The sequence below is a fragment of the Condylostylus longicornis genome, unplaced genomic scaffold (genome assembly GCF_029603195.1).
Source record: "Condylostylus longicornis isolate FDR11 unplaced genomic scaffold, ASM2960319v2 ptg000107l, whole genome shotgun sequence".
NCBI classification, from domain to species: Eukaryota; Metazoa; Arthropoda; class Insecta; order Diptera; family Dolichopodidae; genus Condylostylus; species Condylostylus longicornis.
Genome location: NW_026578075.1, coordinates 3,609,096 through 3,634,436, shown reverse-complemented (window position 1 = coordinate 3,634,436; position 25,341 = coordinate 3,609,096). Strand labels below are relative to the sequence as shown.

The window sequence follows — 25,341 nt, the reverse complement described above, 5'->3', positions numbered from 1 at the left end:
TACATATATTTATACATATACATTTATGTATTTTGTATATTTGAGACAGACTAAGCCATCATTCAGTATAGCATATTGCATATAATATGAAGTTTATATGTAAATAAATAAAGAATGCCTCTGTTTTATGTTTTTAATAGTTTCTATATTCAGTAAGAATGAAAAAATACTCTCGCTTATACATTTTGTATTGTTTTAATAACGCCCATCAGTTTCTACAAGATTTTTATTTCTTTTAATCAGTTTGCTTTTGAATTTCGAACAATTGTGATTTAGCGGCGTGACTTGGTGTTTTTGTAATCCGTGCGCAAATTTTTGATTAAATAAAAAATTAGGTTAGTTGAATTCTTTTCTCTCTTAAATTTATTTGCACATTGTTTTAAAATATGAAGTAAAAATACCAAGTTATATTTTTATAAAAATATTAAGCAAGTGAAATGGTTATCATTTTTAAAATTAATAAAAGTGTGCGCAGTTTTCAAAGTAATTGTTTTTTTCATTATTTCAAATGAAAATTAAAATAAATATTTTATTTGCTTGTTTTTTTTGTAAAAAAAAATTGCATAAAATGCAAGGTCTTAATAATGTATTTTTTGTTTCTTTTTTATCTAAAATATATTATGTAAATGTATTACAATATAGTAATGGGATAATACGACAAAAATCAGTAGGTATTGATATGGATGTAAGGGCGCGGGCAGACCTGCAATTTTTAGTTTTGCAATTTCTGCTTGATTGCAAAACCAATACGCTAAATGTACATATGTATGTACATACATATGTATGTGTATATGCATAAAACTAATGGCTACATGACTTAAATACGCAATTTTGAATTTTCTATTGTACATACATGCATATTTATGAAAATTCAAAACTTCAAAGATCAAAAAGATTAATTCAATTTTGCTAAATTATTTTTAGATCAAGGATTACTAAAATTACACGTAAGAACCTACCTAAATAAGTAATATTTAATTTAAGGACATGTTTTGCAAAAGTAATAACTGAACGTAAAATATTTTCGATAATTGAGTTCTAACCAGTGTTGGGAATATATATTCGAGAAAATTGTGCTAGATTAGGCGAAATACAATGTCATTTTATGAGAAATTTCGAAAATTTGGTAATTTAAAGGAGTTTAGTTAAAAAACAAACATTTTTTTTATTATATAATTTACAACCTATAGATATGTATGTATGTAAATAAATGAAAGTATATTAAAAAACTTAAAATTTAAAATGACCATTAACAAATTTATGAAATTCGAATCAGTAGCAATTGTTGAATAAAAAAGATGTGATACACTATATCAAACAATGAAAGTTGTCTATAAAAAGAAACCTTTACATATTTTTTTGAAAGATTTTTAATGCTTTTTCAAAACGCTTTTATGCCAAAATTGTACTTGGGATAATGTTTTAAAAACTCAATGCAAAACCTAAAATCATTATGCTAAATTTGGCATTAAAAGTGCTAATATCCCAACACTGGTTCTAATATATGTCTTAATATAATACGCGCTCGATAAATCCAAACAGCAGATTTTGTCATTTTTCGAAAATTGATTTTCAAGCTTTTTTTTTGTAACTACTGCAAAAGTATTATAAGCTAGAAGAATGGCATAATAGAACATTGTTAAATAATATTGAAGAATAATAGAATTATTCAGTTTCTGCAGATTTTGTGAATATGTGTAAAAATACTTTTAAGATTTAATTTGAATTATTAAAATTTCCCGTATATATGAATGCAGATACGTAATAATTATATTTCGTTTAATTTTAACGCTTAAACGTACCCTAAATGAGGGTAAAATTTTAAACATATATAAATTTTGTATATGTATAGCAAATTAAAGATCAGTAGACAATGCTGCCAGCAGTGCTCAATGAAAATTTCCATGAAAGATTCAATCTTATGTCACTTAGAAAATAAAACTTTTTTAAAAATGAAAAGTTAAAATTTCAAATTTTTCGAACTTTTAAATTATGTGGTTCCCAAATCTGAACAGATTATAATTAATGTTTACTTCATCATTCATTTTGTGACATATAAAAATTATTTATTCGTCAGCCTTTAAAGAAATGCAAAAGCAAAATTAAAATAATTATCGGTTGTGTTTACAACGTACAATTGGAATTCATGACTAATAGCAGTTGCATTTGATATACTGGGAAACGGACAATAAATTTAAAATTTCAAAATAATTTAATCGCAAAATTAAATCTAATTTTATCAAAAAAGGTCATCCTGATTACGTAAATATAAAAAAATTTTTAATGATTTTTCGTTATTTCCAGTGGACGTTATTTAAAATAGTCAGCCTTTCCTTTTTTTTTTATTGTTGATAAAATATAAATGTTGTGTATGTATACAATACCAACAACGGTTGTTTATATATTTTTTACAGGAAATATGTACATACATATGTACACTAATAGTCACAAATATCGTTTATAAATATAATATTGTGGTGCTATATATAAAAAAAAAAGATATGCATATCATATACACATGTATGTACAAATGTAGCACGCAACTTTGTATGCTAAGTATATATGCATGTACATACATACATATGTATATTATTATGTGGAGCATTTATATTTTCTTTTGCCTTTCCGTTTTGATTAAGCCGCTTCCAATCGATGTATATGTAGATACATACATATTTTTTAAATTAATTTTTAGGTACACATTTATTCTTTTGATTTGAAAAGTTGCAAAATAAAAAATCATAATACATAATTATTGATGACCTTCGATTAAAGTAGATATTCCAGACCCAAATGCGTATTTATACATATGTACATATGTACATAAATACATATCCATATAATATTTGCATGATTATACATGCATATACATATATATATATTTAATATTTTATTTTAATTAAGTATGCTTAGAAGTATTATAAGTAAATGGAATATTAGAAAATGAGAACTATGGGACTTTAATTAGAAAAAAGTTCATTACTACCTAAGTATATCAGAGATCAAATATTTATTGTATGTACATATGTGCATTTACTATTTTACTTATATGTACATGTATACATTATATTCATCTTTTTTTAATTTTGATGAATATTTAAAAAAATAAACTGTCAACAATAGTTGCAATTATACATTGCAATTTTATATGAAAAAAATCTCGATGTCTTCATTAAAAAAATTCATCATACAGCTGTTTATGTTAATTTTTTGTTTACAGAAAGGTAGCCTGGGTTCTTCACCCATTTTTCCTTTTATTCACTTTTGATGACAGAACACTTAATTTTAAAGAAAAAGTAATTGGTTTGGATTTATTTGAGATTTTTGTGAAATGTTTAAGTTACACACCTCGAGTATATGAAAATAAAGTAGGATATAGGACGTGGCTCTATAGAGGAAAGTTGACATTTTGATTTACTGGTATTCTCAACTAGAAATTTTCTTAATATGTGAATTTTCATTACGTCAAAATGAATTGTGTGTGTCAATTTTACATATCGTTACTTTGATTGACAGTTAATTTTAAAGTTAGGATATTACCTTACTCATGCGCCATTTTTATAATATTACCTCAAGCAAACCGTATTGCTTCATGTTATGATTGATATGAGAATATAAGGAACGCCGTTTAAAGGTCATAAAGAATGGTTTATATTTGTTTTCAATTAATAATAATTAATACTTTATTTTTTAATCTAATTTAACATCATTTATAGTTATTCACAGATTTATAACATTTTTTTTTTTTTTATAAATTTGTGAACACCTTCTTTTTCTTTCTTTCACATATGTGTGTAATTATAAAATACTTTCAATACATAATATATATCTTATATATTTATATGTATATAACGAATAAAATTTTATTAATCAACATTTTTCACTTTTTCATTTCTCTTTAATTCCTTAGCGGAAGAAAATTCATCTTGAATCGTATTGAAGATTGGATTATCATTTCGTTCTTTGCTATCATTGCTTTCATTACTTCTATTACTGTCATCGATATCCTTCTGTAATAAAATAATAACAAAAAAAAAAATCATTTTAAAAATTAAAGATAATTGACTAACTGATCATGAAATTGACTAATATATATTTTTTTCTTATATAAAATAATTCTACCGTGTTAAATTGAATTTGGTTATTCGCCTGTTCAGTTTCTTTAAATGCTGTTGCTAAATCCTGATTAATTGCAAATAAGGGTGTATCACCGAATCTTATATAAACAGGTACATATCCATCTTTAGGTTGAAGCTTTTGACCAACATATAGGGCATAAGTCGATTGTGGATTTCGGTAACTTGCTGGATGTGCAGCTACATATATAAAATAATTATAATTTGTGTTTTAAAAAATAAAAATAAATTTAATTTTAATTAAATCGAATCCAAAAATAATATTCTTATGAGTATTGTTGTACATATAGATAATAATTGAAGAGATTGATAAATAAATTAATCTGTTTTGATACAATTCCAAAGAATTCCGGAAAAAAGAGTACCTATTCATTTCAATCAGTCTGATCGTCTGTCCGTTTGTTTACAAAACTTCGATATACATAGTTTAAGATATTACATCTCTGTTATATAAATTTTTCGTGTTACTTCATTTTCAGTCACGAATTATTATCAATCTATTAGCTCAACCGAATTTCTATAGAAACCAAAATGTAACATTAAACGTCATTTCATCTAAAATTATAAGCTGTCATTGCTTAACAAAATTAATTAGTAATAACATTCAAGCTTTACACAAGTATATTTGGAGTATTACTATCATTGGAGAATTATTATTGCTCATTGGGCGGAAATTATTAAGCTTGCTATTAAATTTATGCAAAATTATATGGTAATAATAGAATTATTTATAAAAACCAGTTCTAAAGACTTAAATTTTTAGAATTAAAGCTAAATTAGCTTTAATATAGAGTTTGTACCCGCTTGCTATTGTGATAGGACCAAATATTGAATTCGGGTAGCTGCTACAACAACAAATTCGGGTAGTTGCTATACAACTTAAAAAGCCAATAATAAATATTTGAAAAATTAATAAAACTAGCTGCTTGAATTTTGGTTGTCATGTATTCAATTATAGCTCAAATAATTCTTAGCAGAATAGGAATTAAAGCCTGAACGCTAATTCATGACATCATCCCGTTGGTGTTGGCTAATTAAAGTCTTTTAATTTTTTGATGGAACTATTATATTGAATAGAAAATTAAATCAGTTATGTTAGCATGCTTAAGTGCATCATAAATTTAAAGTATCATTTATGTATGTATTGCAAAAAAAAACATCGCTCGCAAATATTTGTTTTTCAAACTGTTTTGATACTAATACAACTAGCTATTTATGTGCTCAATTTTTATAATAAAATCTAAATAAATATTATTATTTAATAATGACCAGATGTTTCCGTTCAAAATTCTACATGAATTTTTTCAGTTTATAGATAATTTAGCAAAAACTAAATATATGTTTCTTGTTTAAAAATAAATTAATCAATGATTACATGTCGCGGAGGGTGGGATCAAAATCTTTCTCATTTATATATCTAGGGTTTTCTTTCAGAATATGATAACAGCTTTTTTGACAAAAAAAAAATTATGAATGCAGTATTACTTAAAATTTTAAACGTTTCCTGATGTTGTGAAAGAAATTACAACTAACCATTTGTTCCAAAAAATTTTCTCACAAAATTAGACATAAACAGTTATTACCTTCTCCAGATCATAATATTTTCTCAGAAGCCATTGAAATATAGATACATATGTCATGTTATACACTTTTGAAATTAAAATTTGTATTCTAGTTGTTTTACCGTTTCGTTTCAAGTTCCGTTTCATGGTTGTTTATTATCGTATAAGTGAAACGCACCTTTAAAAACGTTCAAAACTAGGTATGTGAACTTATGCTGTTCTGATTGATACTACATCTTACATCAGCCATTAGCAATGTGCGTTCCATTGAACTTTAAAATACGGCCTATCAATAAATTTTCACTAATTAATGTTTTAGTAAAATAAATAAAAATAACACAAAAAAAATGCGATCGTGTTTTTCTCCAAACAGTAAAAATGTAGATATCATGTTCTAACAGAAAACTCTCGATATATTTATGCAAGTATGTAGATCTATAATTTTGAATATTTTACATTTTTGTAATTTTCATTTTAAAATCGTTTTTTTTCCATTTCAAGTGAAAATTTTATAGATTTAAGTAAACAATTTTTTAATATTTTTTTTTCCTAGTTTTCATCATTTCATTTAAATATCATGAAAAACAAATCAGTATACATAAAATGAAGCCTCACATAAAATTAGTGATGAATTTTAATAAAGGAAAAACTACAAATTAATCAGAGGTTTCGCTTATTTACGTAATTTCCATAATGTTTAGATTTTTTCCCATAATATACTTTGTGTGTGTTGTGTTTTCCGCTAGTTTCTTTATGTTAAAACTAATTATAATTGTACTATAGAATTGTACAGTTTATTTCTTCTATTGTAAATCAAAAATAAGAGAGGAAAAAGGACCACCAAACCAAAAAAATTAATATTAAGTTAAGATTATTTATTAAAATTTCAATATTAAACTAAAATACACAAGTGAATAAATATCAAATATCTAAGTATCAAATTTAAAATTTTACAAACGAGCGTTTTGAAAATTTGCAAATTTACAGAAAGAAGCAAGTAAACTAGAATTAGCTTTTGATTTCAAATAAGTTTTTCTAATAAAATTTAAAATTTTAGACAACAGGTCGTGCACTTAGCATAAAAAGAAAAATGCTGTTAGAATTACCAACTGATTTACACTTAGAATGTTTGTATTTTCATCAGTTTTTGTATTATAAACATTCTAGAAAAGCAGTTAGTCTTTTTTTTGCTTCTTCGACCTTGCACTTAACATATTTCGAACACACTGAACTCACAAACTATTGCACGTATTGCACTGAAATCTATTGCAAGAGGACCGTTTGAAATTAAAATTAATGCAAAACAAAAACGCATTCAAAAACACAAAAATTTCTTACTTAGTATATAAAAATATTAAATTTATAAAATATTTATTACAAATCAAAGCGAAATAGACAATCATGATTTTACAACTCTTAATTGAAATTATTTAATTGAAATTTATCATAATCCGCAATAATTAAATTTAATAATAAAAATTAATATAAACGTTTTTTTTTTAACTATATTTCAATTTCCGTTTCAATTAATTCTTGTTAAAAACAAATTCCGGACACCTTTAACTTTAAATTTTTTTTTTTCCTAAAACAAAAAAAAAACAAAACTTTAAATTCTAGGAAGTGACTCTTATGAATAAGAAAAAATGAAGGCTTTGTTTTATGTACAAACCAATCATGAAAATATATGTACATGCCTATGTATATATGTACAATCAGACAAATATAATCACTTAAAATATATACACACAAATATATTACTTAATCGCGGTTGAGAAAAAAAAACCAAAGTCCAATAAAATAGCAAAGGCAGAAAAGAAAGATTGAAATTTAAAAAAAAAAAAAAAAAAGAATTTTTTTTTAGATTCGCGTTTATCTCACTTTATTGAAGGGGAAAAAGATCGTTTTTATATAGCGAAAAAATTAATTTATTGAATATGATAGTCTCTGTTTATTTTAGGATATTTTTTGATTGTCTTATATACTTGCAAAATTTTAAGTGAAATTCAAGTTATATGTGACTTTGAATTGAGTTGATCTTAGACTTTTCCTGAGTTTACCTTAGATATGTGTTATTCTTGAGAATTAATATTTAATGTGTATTTAATATGCGCAGTAAAAAATATAGTATTCTAACAATGTTAATAATATCATGCTAGTAGGTTCGCAACAGTTAAAGCTCGGTTAGCAACAGTTAAAGCAGAATTTATTGAGTTTAAATGGAAAAAAAATTAAATTTCGATTGTATAACTTTCAAGAGAATTTTACGGGCAGCGAATGATGTTACGTAGCTAGTTCTGCCGAATTTTCTTAATTGTAAGAAAAAATGTAAAAAGAAGAGAAAAGGCAAGAATATTATTTATTATTTTTTTGTTAGCCTGTTTCCACTCTCTCATCCCGCTTCTGGAGTATTATGGATTTTCATATACTCTTTTCTGTGGTAATGATAAAACGTTTACATAAATTCATACATGCATGCCGCGTAAACGCTGCGGTAAAACATCTTCCTTAATCGTAATTAATAATATGATTTAACGTAAATTATAAACCTTTTTCGTAATTTTATTTGAAAATTTGTAAATTGTATTTGAAAATTTACAAATTATCTTTGGTCGTTTTATAATAGACTTGAACGCATCAGGTGATGATTTTCAAGTTATTTTTATATTTTTATCTATAATCAATTAAACAAAAAATTAAATTTAATTTTTTGATCAGTTTTACTTTTAACAACGTTAGAAATAATTCGCTTTTTTAATCTTTAATTACAAAGTGCTTTGCAACTTTTGCTTATTTTTTTGTGGTTATCTTTTATAATTTGTGAATTATTTCTTTTTTCTTCTTTAAATAATAAATAACAATAGATCTATTTGTTATTCATCAAATTACCTATGTATATGTTTATATGTATGTAGGTGTACATATAATTATAATTTTAAATAAAAATCTTAATGATCATTTATTTAATTTATAGAAATTTGTAATCTTCATTTTTAGCACTTTACCAAAAAAAAAAAAAAAATTTAAAAAAAAAACCTATTAGTTCGACTCTGTCCGTGTACTTGTTTACAAAACTTCTAGACACTTTAAATACTTTATAAACAAGGAGATTTTTGACTTTTAAGTAATAGCACCTCAAGATTCTAAAAATGCCATAACTATTTACTGTAGCGTGTATTTATTGTAAAAAAGTTATGCCTGGCTTTTTCTATAGCGGCATATTAGATTTGAATTTTAAAAAAACAAAATGGCTGATACAGTTAACCGTTATGTAAAATCAATTTTGTTTTTGATAAAGTTTTTCTTCTAGCCTGAAGTTCTGGCAGCTCTTAGATACTAATAAATGTTTGTTTCATTAGAAGAAAATAATTTTTCACTTCGATCCTTACTCAAGGTATTACCTCACGAAATTTTTAAAGTTAAGCAGTTTCTGCACGTTATATTTTCTGAAACTGCTAGATTTTCCAAATTCCTAGAAACGTAGAAATCTAACGGTGAATGCCATTCCATCAAAAAATATAATTATTTATCTTAAATCACGCGAATAACTCTTGAGTTTACCATTATGTCAGAACAATACTTTTTTAAATTTTTTTTTGTCTCATCCCAAATCTATGCAATAATTTTAAATTTTTTGGTACACAAAATCAATGTAATTTAAGTAATGGAGTACACTGTTTTTAAAAGCAATATTGTAACCTTATGAAATTGCTTCGTAGCAAACTGGTGGTTTGACCCAACTTTATATAAGCTCAATTCTTTTGGGATACGGAATCTGTAATCAAATCTGTAATCAAGTTTAGCTTAGTACAGATTTGTATTTTTAGCATATTATTATTATTAGTATGTATGTGCTAGTTTCAGACAATAATTATATTAGTTACTGGGGCTAGTCGGACGCGGTTATCGTAGAATACACAAATGCCAAATGGCTCCGTTGTGAAACTTGAAAGTATTTGCCAACTTTTTGCAAAGTATTTTTCCAGAAATATTAATATTAAAACATAAAAATCTGTTTTGAGTTGATTTTTATGATTTTTTTTTTTTTTTGAAATGAAAGTTGGACTAATCTTCTTTTTTTCGATCTTAATAAATAACTGCACCTTATTTTCTATATGTAAACAAAAAGTTTTTGAGTTTAACCATTATACTATTATAATTATTAATATTAATAAAATCCGTTTTGCTGTTTGTTTCTTCGATTCTTTTATGTTTGGCACAGTTTAAAACAGTTTCTGTTTAGAGTAAAAAAAAACCAAAATGAATGATTGAAATCTGAGCAAATAAAAATATCTTTTGAATTTTAAACAATGAAATTGACTAGAGTTAAAGAATTTCTTCTTTTGTTTATAAAAGAATAAATTATTTTTAAATTATTTTCCAAAAAAAAATTAATATACAAGTATAAAGAGGCATGTTTGTATATGACACACACAACGTATTTTCAAACAAATGTATATATACGTGTACGTACATTTGAAGGATTGTGAATTTTAAAAAAAGGAAAGCTATATAGAAATTTTTTTCAACGTATTGCAAAGCACGTAAATGAAAGCATTCTTTAATCAATGAATATTATTGGAATTATTGAACTAATTAATTCTTTTGGTCATTTTATTCATTTTTATCTATTAAAATAATAATAAAATTTAATGCGAATACTAAGTAGTAGAATTAGTGTGAACTAGACGCACCACTCGACATTCTTTGATATTGAATGATCAAAAATTTTAAGCACACCATGATTTGAATTGTTTAAGAGACTTGATATTCCACTTGGTTAGTGCTCCACGTTTATTGAATGATTTACCGAATAGCTTCAGAAATTAAGGTTTGGGGCATGATTTCTTGAATACCGTTAGGGGAGGGATTTTGTTTTACAAACACGACTCTATTGAGACTCTACTGGTAACTGTTGGATAAGTCGTATTCTTTATTATATTCCTAGATATAACGCAATATAATTTTTTCTTAGTATTAGTTAATATGCTCTCATAATAAAAAAGCATTTATTGGTTCTACTTCTATAACATCGTATTATTACGTGCATTGTGTGATAAACTGAAAGTGTATTCAACACTTGCCTTGCAAGACAATAGAACGTTCCTATACACTAATCGCATCCAGAATTATTCACATTCGTATAAAGGATTATTGTTATTATTTTCCCGAAAATTAGGAATCGGAGTGAAAATCTGAATAGTTTAAAATTATAACCCTTTACCTAAGAGTAAAGGGTAGTTATAAGGCGTCTAAGAGTATATGGGTAGTTTCTATTGAAGGTTGTCACTATAAGTACTCGTATGTATTCATGTATATATTTTTAAATTAAAATTTTCCTAAGCTTATATTCTTATACTATTTTTAAAAACTAAAATAAAGACTTTAATCAAAACTATTTTAAAAAAAGGGGGTAAATTTTTAAACATGACATCACACTGCATTTTTTAAATGCACATTTTGCGGAAAACTATAAGAGTAAATTGTATTTAATTTTGTTTTTTTTGTTGTTGTTTTTTAAATTGTGATATGCCCACATATAGGAGGTATAATATTTCAAAAAAACAGAAACAAAGAAAAGAAAACTTAAATAATGTTTATTAATAATTCACAAAAGAAGAAAACAAGAGAATTTGCACTATATGTTTTTATGTATGTAAATCTAAATGTTCCACGCATTATTATGTACGTGCATTTGAATATATTTCACATGTGTCCATACTGTATACAAAATGTATAATGTATTTTGCCTGCTAAGTTATGACCTTAGAAATTCTAATTAATTTTTTTTTCATACTAAAACTTTGTATGTTTTTTAAATTGCATGCTCAAATTGTGATATTTTGCAAGTACAATTGTACTATGTTAGTTATATAGTACTATTATGTACTAATAAAATTCATACTAATATTAAAATTCAATATGTACTATAAAACATGACATTTAATAATATACATATATATTGGTATTGAATATTTCATTACTTTGATTATAAAATTGCAGATATAAACAAAAACGGTGTGAAAGTTGTGTATGTATGTATGTGAGCATTTAAACTATTTATATGTAGTCATCATTTGTACATATGGGAGATGTGTGTAGATATATGGCAAGTAAAATTATAGTGAGTTAGTAATAGAGGGGATGGAGGCAAGAGGTCACTTAACACTGGCGCAATAAGAGGCCAGTTGCCAGTACTCCGTAGTGTAGCATGTAGTTAAATTGAAATTCATCCAAAATTCGTCTTCATCTCGGTGTTTAATCAATGATTGAAACAATGTTGCACATCCTTTGCCCAAAAAAAAATGTTCTGGCAATAACAAAAATAATTTGACAAGACCGTATTTACGTGTGTGTCCAGTGCATATTAGTCTAAATTGCCAATAAAAGATGGTTTCCTGTCAAACTAGCCACATTAATGAGATACTTAGCACACCAAAGTTTTTGCCTCATCTTTACTATTAATGTTCGGACTACCTCACCAAATCCTTTTTTTTAGTGTCAAATAACTCATGTGCATGTTTGTTTTTTGAAAAATTTTAAATTGAGGTGAAATTGGAGAAAATAAAAGTGAAAAAAAAAACATAAAAATTTTGAATTTTTATGCTATTTTGATTAAAATAAAAGTATGAGAATATTTTCTTTTAAGAAAATTGAATTGTTTACCATTTTCGATGGAAAATTTAAGGAATCAAGCAAAAGACAGCGAAAACAACAATTTTATACAATGTTGTGCATTAAAAATTAAAAAAAAAACTATAAAAATATTTGATTTGGTAATGAAACTTTTAACGCACAATAATTACTCAATTGAGATTCGATATTTTACAAACGTTCTATTCTTTGGCTTCATTAATTAAATTTTTAATTGAAGTTACTTCAAATTTTTACCTATATATGTATAAATATGTATATAATATTAAAATACGTATAGTATAAGCAATCATTAGTTTATTAATTCGCCATATCGTCGGCTGAGTGCTATTTTGATCCATACGCGATTTTCGTAATTTCTAACTTAAGACCACTTTCATATATAGGTTTTCGAAGATGATCTTTCAGTATATGTAATTAGTTTTTCGCTATCTCATTTAGTTATCAATATTATTGTATGTTTAGCTATAGTTTTAAAGATTTAATTTCACGAAATTAATAAAAAAATATGACTTTTGTTTTAAGGCTATGAGCAAATGTTTATTGTAAATGAACACCTATTCATATATATGTGGATACAAATTCATGGCATTGTTTTTTTTATTAATAATATAATAATTACTTTTGTCGATGATATAAACCCTAAATATATATGTATATATTAGATATATATAGTTTATTATAAAAATAGAAGAATAGAAATGACGAATTAATTAATCATCACGATTTTTACTATTGATATACAAGTCTGATATATTAAAATTTTAATCATCTTATATACATTTATCATATAAATTTTGCTAAAATTAGAAATTTTTTTTGTTAAAAACATGTAAAACAAAACATTTTTTGTTGTAGAATAAAAATTTCTGATTCCTCTCAAAATCTGATCTATTCAATTTTAAAGGATTGCAAACAAAATGGCTATTTTATACACATTCATTTTTAATACCGAATAATATTAATGAAATTTAACTGAATGGTAGGATTAAATTAACAAAAAAAATAATATTATATTTTCTGGAATGTTATACTAATAAAGTTAATAATTATTATATCTGCGTTAGTATTTAATTTAAGCGAGAATTCCCCCTTATATGTTTACAGCACGTTTTTATGTTCTTTTCAATTTAAATCTGCAATTTTCTTATTAATAAATAAAAAAAAATAATTCTCGACCTACATATTTTCAGTTTTATATACATACATAAGTATGTAATTAAAAAGTATTGTTATCAAGAAAATAAATATAGTGCATACATAATATATGTATATACAAACAAACATGTGCACATTTTCTTTTTAGTTTTGCTGTTATCAAATTATGAAAGCTTAACAATTTTAAAACTATACAATTACAAATTATATGAGATTGTGTTGCAACACATTTTTTTTATATTATATATAGAACAACATATAAACAGTTTATGTGCATCGGATTATTCAAGAGAAAAAGTAAATATTTTGATTCTGTTATAAATTTATTTAAATTAAACTTTGAAGTTTTTAAAAAAATGTTAATAAAATATTTATAATTGAAATTTATTATACTTGGAAATTATAATAAAATATACTTAAAATTTAATTGTATACATATAACTCTTTCTTGTATAAGAAAACTTGTATTCTTAAAAATTCAGTTCTTAAGTTCTGTTTCTGACTTAAGACCACTTTCATATTGGTTAAGTTCTGTTAAACTTATAATTTAATTAAATAATATGCTCGAAATTTGTTGCTACTATAGTAAATTATTAATTACTATATTGTAATTATTATTATAGTGATACAGAATAAGTGTTGCCAATCTAATCAGTTATGACTTCTTCAAAATACAATTTATTGATAGACTATACCAATATAATAGTTAAGAAGTATAACAATTAATGTACATGTTCAGAAAAAATTACCATCATAAAATTGGTAATCTCAATGAAATTTTCAATTTAATGGTTATCTTTTGTTTTCAAGTTAATTAACAATATTGTGTAAGTACTTTAAAGTTAAAATAATGATTAATATTCTGTTAATAATTATCTCAAATTTCTTAAGATAATTAATAACATAATATTACAATACAATAATATTATTTCATTAACAAATTTTTATTAAAAAAATATAATTTTAGAACTCTTAATAAAATTTATTTTGTGGAAATAATGGGTGATTTTTTTTTTGGGTGTGAAATCCAAATATAGAAAAATTGAAATTTCTATTTATAGATTAATAATTGAATTTGATGCTGTTTACTATTTAAATATAATTTCATGAATATGTTGATTAAAACCATTCCGAATAATAGTTTATAGTGCTGTACGTAAGATAATTTTCGTAATTACACAATGAAACTACTTTTTTGAGGAGCGCTAGTGAGTATTAAGTTTTTTTATTCTAAAACAATGTCACTCAAAAAGAAGTTCTATTGTATAATTACAATAAATGCCCTCTTAATAGCAGTATAAACTACACGCACAATGCCAAAACTAAATTTTTTGTATATACATTATGCAGGTGTTCTTACGATTGATAAAATTATTTAAAACTTTTTCAAATATTTAGATCGGTATAATATGTTACCCATTAAATATTCAATATTGTTTTTCAAAATTGGAATCAATGTTGGGCAATCGGTGTAAACAAAACATTTTACATATACGCCACTATAAAAATAGTTTAAAAGACGTCAAATCACTTGATCTCGATAATCAATTGACAGATCCGAAATATAAAATTAATAGTTGATCAAACATTCTTATATATTAATTTATATAATATAAGTATGTATATTTGTTAAATAAATACGTATTAATAATTTAAAAAAATTTCTCACAATTTGACATTGGGAACTGCGAGAAATCACGCGGGAAAAGTCAAAAATAAAAACATAAATAATCACACACACACACAAAAAAAATAACACTTTTATAATAATATTATTTCCCGTTAATTTTAAGGAATATTAAGTGTTAAACTAAAAAAATTATTTAAAAATTTCTTTATTTTTATAAATTATTTTTATTAATTTTGATATGAGTAAATGTATACATATACATGTATATGTATGTAGGTATGTAGATGCTGTTATATGTGCAAAACTTTTCATTTATGATCTAAAATATTTTTGAAAAAAGAAGATAATAAAATCTTAAATTAATAATTTTATTCTAAATTTTCATAGTTTTTATGAATTTAATTAAACAAATAATTATTTTGACTCTTCAGCTGTGCTGATTTTAATAAGCATACAAACACAATGTTAACTTTTAAATTATAAAAGACAAAGCCATACATGTGCATCACTTCTTTTCGTATGCATAACACAATTGTTCTATTTGTGTGTTCCAATGAAGAAAGATTCTTTTGAAAGAACTTGAATTTTCTTTAATAAATTGTGAAGATACGTCAAAGGAGTGTCATATGTACCATTTTAAAAATTTACAAATTTTTTTGTTCTTTACAATTTGATTAATTAGTTTGTGCAAAAAAAAAAAGTTGAAAAGATTTTTATAATCATCGTGTAATATTTAAAATTAAATTTTAGAAGGAATCGTGCATTGCAACTTTTAAAACCAGTTTTTATCATTACTTAAATCTTTATTATATTCTTTGTCTCTCTTTTTTTTATTACATTTTAAATGATTAAAGAGTTAAAAAAAAATTAATTTTTTTTAAGATTTAAAGAAAGAGTAGCTATATTAAGTAAAGAATATTAAAATTATGTAAATTTTTATTAAAGAAACAAAAAAAAAATGAAAAACCTACCAATTTCTTTTGAATAAAGAACACATAAAATTAAAATACTAATAACGGTAGTTTTAAACATTGCAAAAATTTATGTTTATTTTATATTTTTTTCTATTTATTATTTTTATTTTTTTTACTACTTCTACTCCTCTCTTTTCTCTATTTTCGAATTATATTAATTTTTTTTTTTTTGTCACAGAATTTAATAACTTTTACTTTCAACCAGGTAAACTTGCTGATGAATTGTTAGAAATGAACTAAAATTTTAAAATCGTTCTGAAAACCTTTTAAGCTCACTTTAAAGCTAATGCTGTTAACCAACAACTAAAAGCTTAAGTATTTAGAAATTCTCTTTTATATTATATTTCATTATAATGATAATGATGCCCATCATCAACGGAACATTAAAAAACAATATTAAAAAAAACAAAAACAAAAAAGAACAGGTAAAAATGCAAAAAAAGTGAAAAAGGAAAATAAAAAAGATAAAATTTTATAAACATGGAAAAGTTATTGACATACAGCAAAATCTATTTTGAGTTGATAAAATTATAGAAACACAAACAACTTTAAACTTACTCTACACAAATTGTCTACACAAATATTTACATATAGAATGGACACTATTAATACATGCATAATAGACGTTTCGTTTTTTCAACTCAGAAGTTGATTCCGAGTTATCGGAGTAACCTATGATTAGATGAATAAATTTTGTATGACCTAGAGATCATTGATTTTAAAAACGAACTAAATAGAGAACTTATTCTGTTATTTTTTTATTTTTCAAATTTGTAGTTTTAAAATATTAAAGGACAATTTCTGTAGCATACGCATATGCTCTGATTTTAATTTCTATCTGAATTCTCGACACATTTCATCTACCCGATGATAAAATGGGTTCGAACGAACATAAAATATTAAGTAACATTTTCTTTTTTGAGCACTCCTTCTTGAGCCCAATTTTTATTGAAAACGGTCAAATATTTACATTTCCGCTTATAACTCAGGAAATAAGACAGACAAATCCACTGTTGTCCATAAATGAACTCCCAATTTGTATTTATGTAATTATTTGTTGTGGAAATTTGAAAAATGTGTGAAATTTCCCGAATCTTTAAATAAATTTTTAAATATACATATATAGAGCAATTTCTTTACTTGTTTTGATCTTTATGTGTTAAGTAAATTCATTGTGAAGAAAATCTCACCTGTTCTGACACAACTTTAATAATGTCGTTTCCCGCACTTTATTTCTAGTAATTAATTAAAATTAAAAAAAAAAAAATGGGTTTGCCGTTTGACATTTTATTATTTTCATTCTCATTTCAATTAAATTAAATAATTAAAATTTTCAATACATAGCCTATTAATAATTTAAATATGTACTAGCTATTAATAATAATTTTTAAAAATTTCCAATAATTTGTAAATTTAATTTTTTATCAAAACAGTGCAATAATTTGGCCACTACATTTAAGGTAACGAACTTATAGCAAAATTATATATTTTTATACTTTTAACACATTCTTATTCATCTTGTACTCGTATATCAGTATATTTAGTTTATGTGTATGTGAATTCACATAATTTTTTACTTTTTTTTTTTTTAATTTTTTATTATTATTTTTTGGTTTTTTATAAATAAACAGACTATGATGGTCCTCTCAGAACTGTTCTTCTTTAAAATTATGTTGGTCGTTTTACCTATAAAAAATATTTTTGTTTTGTTTTTTTAATTTTTTATTATTTTTATTCAAAGTAAATATAGGTAATGAGGAAAAAATAAAAAAAAAATTTCTGTTCTGGTAATGATGTAACCAATTTTTTACTGTACACAGCCAGAAAACCAATTAAAAATTATATGTACGAGTGTACGAACGCAAAAGTTCTCCTTATAATATTAGCGAACAGGTATCCTATCTACGTTATCTACGTTTTTATACACATATATTTAATATACTGCGAGGAAAATCAAAAAAGGAATTAAGAAAATAGATTTTAGCTGGTTTATGTTACTCAACATTAAAATATATGTGTATATTCTTGATACTTAAGGAACACTAAAATGGGTAGGTACCTACATATGTATACCACATGTATGTAAGTAAGTAGATGCAATAATATGAAAGCAAAGCTAAAGAGTGTCAGGTAGGAAGGTATAGAGGGTTTATAAGAAAAACAAAATTAATGAGAAATTTTATTTTAATAAAATTTGCAATAAAAACAAAATTAAGATGAGATGAAAAAAAAAATTGAGAATTTTCATCGGATCGGGATTTTTTATGTAGTTCTTGTGTTTTGGAAGATTCTTATTTGACTTCAATATTATATTTTGTTGTGCTTCTTGCCGCAGTTACAAACCAGAGCTCAACTCTCAACCAGTATTCAAAAGTGAAGAAGGCAAAATAACATTTTTTTTTGTTGTTTCTCTTTAACTTTTATTTTTGGCTCATTAAAAGAGAGTACTGACCAGTAACAATTAATTGTTGTTGTTTCTCTCTATACACTAAATAATTTTTTTTTAAGGATAAAATGTAAACATAATTAGAAATAAAGACGAATTTCGTTCCGTTTTTTTAAAAAGGCAATTTGTATATAAAAATTAAGGAATAAAAAACAATTATTATGTTAATGCACGTATTTATGAATATATTATAATATAGGTATATATGTATGTGTATATGATGACAAAAATTTTTTTTTTGACACTTAAGAAAATTATTATTTTAATGTTAAAAAAATAACAAGAAAAAATTATTTTGTTAATTTTTTTTATATATATGAGCATAAGTAAATATTGTTATATGCAAAAAAAAATTAAAATCAAAAAGGAGTAGAGTAAAACCAAAAAAAATAATGTGCAATTAAAAAATTATTTAAAATAACAAGTTTTGAAATAAAATGTGTTTTTTGTTTTTAAAGATGCAGCATATTTTATGGTTATCAATTTTTAGTTTGTATATTAATTTTGTAATCTGCGGTAAATTATAAAAATCGAAATAATAAAAAAATTTTTAAGATAAAAATATTAAACGAAACGTAAAGTTGAACGGAATACTTTTGAATTACTTGACCAATGTTGTGGTAATCGTATATTAGCTTTGAGAATTGAGAGGTACTAGAAAAATACTGTAGATTTGTTCTTTAATTGGTATTATGCATACTTTCAGGAGTCTCGAGATTAATAACGACAGTTATAGAAAAAAAAAATTGTTTCCGGATTAGGAGATTTTCGATAATTCAGTTCCAATTTAGTTTTTAATATCAAGAAATCAGGAACGTTCGATAAATCCAAATTGCAAAATCTATAGTTCGAATAACTGACCATTGTGCTTAAAGTTCTAAAATAATTTTATAGGTTTTTTTATAATTACGGCAAAAATATTATAAATAGAAGAATAATAGCATAATAAAAAAATGTTGGATATTGAAGAATTACTCGAGTATGTTACAAAACTGTTATATAAAGAATTCAGTTTTTGCAGATTTGTAAGTATATATATATGAAAATGCAATTGTTTTGATATTTCACTATGATGCTTTCACATTTTTAAATTAGAACTTAAATAAATTAGACAAATTTAGTACTAAGTTTGAACTAAATTATCAAAAAACGCAAGATATTATTTTAAAATTTTCACCGCATATCTGAATTATCGAAAATCCTCTTACTTTGGTTCGGTTTTGTAAAAAAATAGATTTACATCAAGTGTAAAATAAATACCTGAATATTTGACTGTTTTACCTTATACTATAATCTTGTATTTAATTCAATAAATTTGAAAATAATCTGTGGGGAAAAGGCTTCCTTTTTTGCTATAACTGTACGAGAAAGACCTCTATTTTTATCTAATTCCCGCTATAACTCAACGACATTTTTAAACTTCTACCACACAACGTATATAAGACCGTGTCAGTTTATATTTTCTTTATTAATAGTGTGTCGGTTATTATTCTTATTTAATATTTAATTATCAATAATCGAAACCTTATATTTAATTTAATTTTTCTCTTTTAAGCAATAATGCGCAGTGTTACACACAAATACTTAACAGTTTTGACATACAAATTAATGAATATTGTTGGCGGGTCTAATTATTTAAAATTTATAATATAATTATAAACACAAAAGAAATTCTGTTTTAAGAGTTGGAAGTGTTTTATTAAAACTTATTTGACAATGAATGAAAATAATTTTATTATATTCAATGTCAACTTTAAAATTCTGACAATATTTTCTAAAGCAACAGTAAAAAATTAACCTTTTTGACTCTATTATTTTGACATATTTTTTATGATTTTTTCAAAAAATTCTAAAAAGATTAAATTAAATAAATGATCACAATGAAACAAATAAAATTGCTAAGTCGATAATAAAAATCTGAAGCCGGTGTTTTATTAAAACGATTGTTAGTGTAATCACTAAAATAAAACATAAAGATTGTATTGCAATAATAATTAAAATATTTTTTCAATTGCCAAAGCGAAAATTTTAAGTGTTTTGTATAACAAAAAAATTAAAAATTTGTAATTTTTACATATTCCCTTTGTAAATTATCTCTATAAATTTTTAGTGAGTGTATATAATAATTATTGTACATAATATAAAAAACAAAAATTGAATTAATGTTCAACAGAAATATATTTGTATATAAACATAATTAAACCTTGTCATTTTATATTTGGAGATTTGAAACAAAAAAGAACTTAAGGAATTGATATTTTTTGTGTGGTTATTCACATACAAATTAAATAAATAGTAATATATTAATATTTATTAGAAAAAATAATAATTTTAGCGACAGCTTAATCACAAATTTACTCTACTACATATTTATTTTTTATAAATTTCTCATTCGGCATTTCCTTGAACTATAAATTTAGAATTAAAATTTAATTTAAAAATAAAAATTTATTTAGAGAAACTGATAATTTTTTGACTTGTCAAAAATTTCTTTAACAAAAGAATATTTTTAAATCTTTAATATTGTAGTGTTAAAAATTAAAAAATCTGCTTTTTATTTTGGTATTTTTTTTTTTTTTTGAAAGAAAAATGTTTCATTCTGCAACACTCTATATTTTGCATGAAGTACCAATTAAAAACTTCAAAAATTGTTTTGCCGTTATTCCACTTGATGTACGTGTATTGTTTTATAAAATTCAGCACAAAATATGGCAAAATGATTCTGAACAAAGCCTCAAATAACTTATTAATCCAGCGGCCGAACATAATAAAATTGGTATTAAAAGATAACTAATAAAATTGTTTTGTGAATCTAGAATATAAAAATTATATCTTTTTCGCCCCAGCAGTTCGTCCGATCTTGCTGCATACTTCAATTGCGGTTTCACCAAGTTCTTTTTTTTTTATCTTAGGCATTATGGCCAAAATATTTTTTTTATGTTTGGCTAATTTTGGGGCGACGATTTATTAACTATATAGTAAATTAATGATAGGAAAAAATAAATTTATTGCTTTTCCAATTTTTTATTACACGTAGGCATGCTACATATTAAGATAATTCAAGAATACTGTTGAAAGTCACATATAGGTTACGATCTTTTAAATTGTGTATCGGCTTGCATAAGTAACTTGCATCTAAAAAATTCGCTATGTATACATACATATGTATATTCAAATATATTATTGAAAGAGGTGTGTACAATTGCCGTAAACCTCTGATTTATTTCATAATATGGAAAATTATAAACTTAAAGATTTGAAAATCTTTTCCTATATACTTATATACATACAATCGAAGAACAAATTCTCGATTTTGAAGCTAAGAGTTAATAATTGGGTTATTTTTTGTTTCACATAATGTAGCTTTTAATATAATTATTTCATGATAACCCAAAACGAAAACAGAAATTAAAGCATTCATTTTTATTATCATGAGCAGGATGTTAGAGGTCATATTCAGCAAAATCATTTTAACTTTATCATAAAAAAAAAGACGCTTAATAGCTGAAATTTAAATGCTTTTTATATACTAGTATAGAAAAAATGATTCAATCATCTTTTGGCTAACATAGAATTCGTTTGTTTTATTTTTTTACTGTGTTTTTCATTGGAAGATTTTTAGTACGAGTATGTTATCAAGTTTTCTACTATGGAAATATTACATATATGTATATACATATATTTTTAATTTTTATTAAATCCGTCTCAGTTAAATCTTGAAATAATTTTATTTTTTTTTTTTTTGTTTAATTGTAGGCTATAGAATGTTGAAGTTTTTGCAAATTTTTGGCATTCTTGCCATTATTGCAATTTCTGTGGTAAGTGCATAATATTTTTGTAAATATGTATATATGTACAGTTGTTTTAATATAGTAAATTTATATTGAATTTTTAATTTTATTTTAGGAAACAAAGAAACCACAAAAAAAACAAAGTACTTTATCTGATGTCTTATTAAGAGCAATGGAAGAAAAACACGTGGTAAGCAGAGATTTTTAAATACTGCAAAAGCATAAATTGCCATTTTTTTAGAAATATTCTATAAAGTCAAAACAGTTCATGTGGTTAAGTCATACTAATTTCACTAATATTACGAAAATTTAGCATTGTTTAAGAACAAACTATAGATAAGCAACATTTGTTCATAAACAAAAAAATGCCGCAGTTTTCGCTTTATATATTGCGATATACCGTGTTTATGACTCGGCCCACAAATAAAAAATTTTAATATTTACATTGGAGTGCATTCAACTTATTCATTTCAATTAGTACTCTGTACATACATATGAATATGTATTTATGTAAGTAACATTAAAATCCCTCTAAAGGAGGATCCCCTGTAAAGGAGTCGCTGAACCGACAGTAATTTTCAAAGCCATTATTTTCTATTGTAGAATTCTATTCAAAGCCATTATTATCTAATTTCAAGATTAAAAATTCTATTTCTTTACTAGTTTGTTTCTAACAATAAACGTAAATTGGTTAGACAATAAACATACATTGGTAATCTAAAGGACCCTTATTCTAAACGGCTTTGCGAGAGACACGTTCGAAAATTTCATATCCATGACTAAAGATTCAAATTCATTGAAAATTACAATTCAATAAAATTTTTAATAACAGAAAATTAAATCAAATGTGACAGTTTAATTTAAATTTAAAATTAAAAACTCTTTTGTATAGATTTTTATAATTCACTTTTTTACACCTTCACCCTTTATAAGTAATGCTGCATTACTTATAATTTATTATATTAAATTTAATTTGTATATGGGTTCACATAATGCTTTTTATGTTTAAAAAAAAAACAAATTAACACATAATTTTTAATTTTTTATATAGGCTGCAGATCTTCAACGCGAAAATGAATTAGCGGCAAGATTAGCTGAAAGTAGAAATGAATTGAGAAGCCCTGTTTATGATTTTGATCCCTGTGAAAAAATGCATTGCGGTGCTGGACGAATTTGTCAATCAAATGGTGATACTGCTGAATGTATATGTATACCAGACTGTCCGCAAGAGATTGATTTGCGTCGACATGTTTGTACAAATAAAAATGAAACGTAAATCTTTATTTAAACCAAAAAAATGAAAAATAAAATTAATTTATTTACAATAATATTTTATAGTTGGCCATCAGATTGTGCAGTTTATAGAGAAAAATGCTTATGTGATACCAATCATCATCTTTGTAAAAGTTCTCAATATCGACACATTCATATTGAATACTATGGCGTTTGTAAAGAATTACCTGTATGCTAAATATAAAGTTTTAAATTATTAAATAATTAAATTAAATTTAATTGTCTTGTATTAAAAATTTAAGGAATGTACTAAAGACGAAATGTTAGATTTTCCAAGGAGAATGCGTGATTGGCTTTTCAATGTTATGCGCGATTTAGCTGAACGTGATGAATTAAATGAGTATTATATGAAAATGGAATTAGAAGCTGAAACAAATTTAACAAGACGTTGGTCAAATGCTGCAGTTTGGAAATGGTGTGATTTAGATGGTGATTCAGATCGTTCTGTATCAAGACACGAACTTTTCCCCATTCGTGCACCATTAATTAGTTTGGAACATTGCATATCACCATTTTTAGATTCATGTGATCAAAATAATGATCATAGAATTACTTTACAAGAATGGGGCAAATGTTTGGAACTCGATGAAGTATAACATAATTTTATAATAAAATTTTTAATAAATTAATAATCAAAAATTTTTTTTAGGCTGATATGGTTGAAAAATGTTATCAACTTAGAGAAGTACATCCCAATTTAGGGTGAAAAAATCATTATTTTGAAAACGTTTTTTTATTTTTTAAATAAATTACCTATAAGGTGCTTTAAATAATGTGTAACAATTCAAATGAGAAATTTCTTTTTATAAAAATAAAAACCAAAAATTGTATAAAATACTAATTAAAATAAATAGAAATAGATTGCTATTAAATTGTGAATAATTTTAATAATTCCCTTGAGTAACAAATCGATACTAAATGTAATATAGGGCATAAACTCCTTTTGGAACCCGCTTTCAAAAATTAATAACCGTAAAGTGATATGATAACCGTTTGATAAACTAGGTTAAAATTATCAGTTTATAACCATTTAATGAACCAGGTTATTACCAACCCGGCTTTTTCATTTCTGAAAAATGAAAATGTTTACCTATAAAAATTCCAAGTAAAACAAATTTGACGATTAAATTTGTACTTTTAAAATATTCGAAACATTTTATATAGCAAGTAAAATGAAATAAAGAAATTATATCATGAACAAGCGGAATTTTAATGTTGAATAAATTATGTTCTAAAACAATTAGATTTCAACAATTTTTTTCAAATGGAAAGAAATGTGGGCAAAGGAATGCCCTCCCTCCGACTATTACAGCCAGTCATGGCTTATTGTAACCCTGTCATACCACACTTACACTACTCCGATTCCAAGCAAATACCCAGTGATATCCCTCAGGTAATTGGACGCGAGTTCTGCAAAACTGAGAAAGCCGCGCTGAAACCATTTGCACCTTCTGGCTGACAGAGCAGGACAGTCACATAGAATATGTATGACCGTATCCTTTTCACCCCTACAGAACTTAAACAAAAGAGAGTCCGATTTGCCCAGTTTGTGCAAGTATTTCACCGGCATTTCACCGGACAATGCACAGGAAAGAAGCCAGTAATAGCACGAATTGAGATTCGATCTATCCCAAGAACTCTGAGAAGTTTCGCATGATGACATCTCTCAGTAGCCTGCCAGCGAAGATTCTATTACTCTT

General features: G+C 24.6%; 2 protein-coding genes across 4 annotated transcripts; one reads left to right on the top strand and one right to left on the bottom strand.

The window, feature by feature from the left end:
• The first annotated feature begins 235 nt into the window (after positions 1 to 235).
• LOC129614277 (SPARC) lies at positions 236 to 24,513 on the top strand. Of its 3 annotated transcripts, none has more exons than XM_055528810.1 (7): positions 236 to 335; positions 22,314 to 22,375; positions 22,464 to 22,538; positions 23,400 to 23,620; positions 23,687 to 23,810; positions 23,884 to 24,231; positions 24,291 to 24,513. In XM_055528810.1, the coding sequence occupies exons 2-7, from the start codon at positions 22,322 to 22,324 to the stop codon at positions 24,345 to 24,347; spliced, it is 879 nt and encodes a 292-aa protein (XP_055384785.1). In that variant the 5' UTR covers positions 236 to 335; positions 22,314 to 22,321; the 3' UTR covers positions 24,348 to 24,513. The 3 variants fall into 3 exon arrangements, with proteins under 3 accessions (XP_055384785.1, XP_055384783.1, XP_055384784.1); XM_055528808.1 differs by lacking the exon at positions 236 to 335 and adding an exon at positions 420 to 483; XM_055528809.1 differs by lacking the exon at positions 236 to 335 and adding an exon at positions 22,168 to 22,225.
• LOC129614278 (uncharacterized) lies at positions 3,662 to 16,397 on the bottom strand. The gene is made up of 3 exons (XM_055528811.1): positions 16,109 to 16,397; positions 4,123 to 4,316; positions 3,662 to 4,010 (listed from the first exon to the last, which is right to left on the bottom strand). Exons 1-3 carry the CDS (start codon positions 16,167 to 16,169, stop codon positions 3,867 to 3,869), a joined length of 399 nt encoding a protein of 132 aa, XP_055384786.1. The 5' UTR covers positions 16,170 to 16,397; the 3' UTR covers positions 3,662 to 3,866.
• Positions 24,514 to 25,341: the final 828 nt, after the last annotated feature.

What these genes read in the sequence shown, in the direction of transcription:
- LOC129614277 (XM_055528808.1), top strand. Translation starts at nt 438, where the DNA reads ATGGTTATCATTTTTAAAATTAATAAAAGTGTGCGCAGTTTTCAAA. An exon ending in CCATTATTGCAATTTCTGTG is followed by an intron (nt 22,376 to 22,463) that starts GTAAGTGCATAA and finishes ATTTTATTTTAG; the next exon opens with GAAACAAAGAAACCACAAAA. An exon ending in GCGTTTGTAAAGAATTACCT is followed by an intron (nt 23,811 to 23,883) that starts GTATGCTAAATA and finishes TAAAAATTTAAG; the next exon opens with GAATGTACTAAAGACGAAAT.
- LOC129614278 (XM_055528811.1), bottom strand. Translation starts at nt 16,169, where the DNA reads ATGTTTAAAACTACCGTTATTAGTATTTTAATTTTATGTGTTCTTTAT. An exon ending in TCTTTATTCAAAAGAAATTG is followed by an intron (nt 4,317 to 16,108) that starts GTAGGTTTTTCA and finishes TTATATATGTAG; the next exon opens with CTGCACATCCAGCAAGTTAC. An exon ending in ACCAAATTCAATTTAACACG is followed by an intron (nt 4,011 to 4,122) that starts GTAGAATTATTT and finishes ATTTTATTACAG; the next exon opens with AAGGATATCGATGACAGTAA.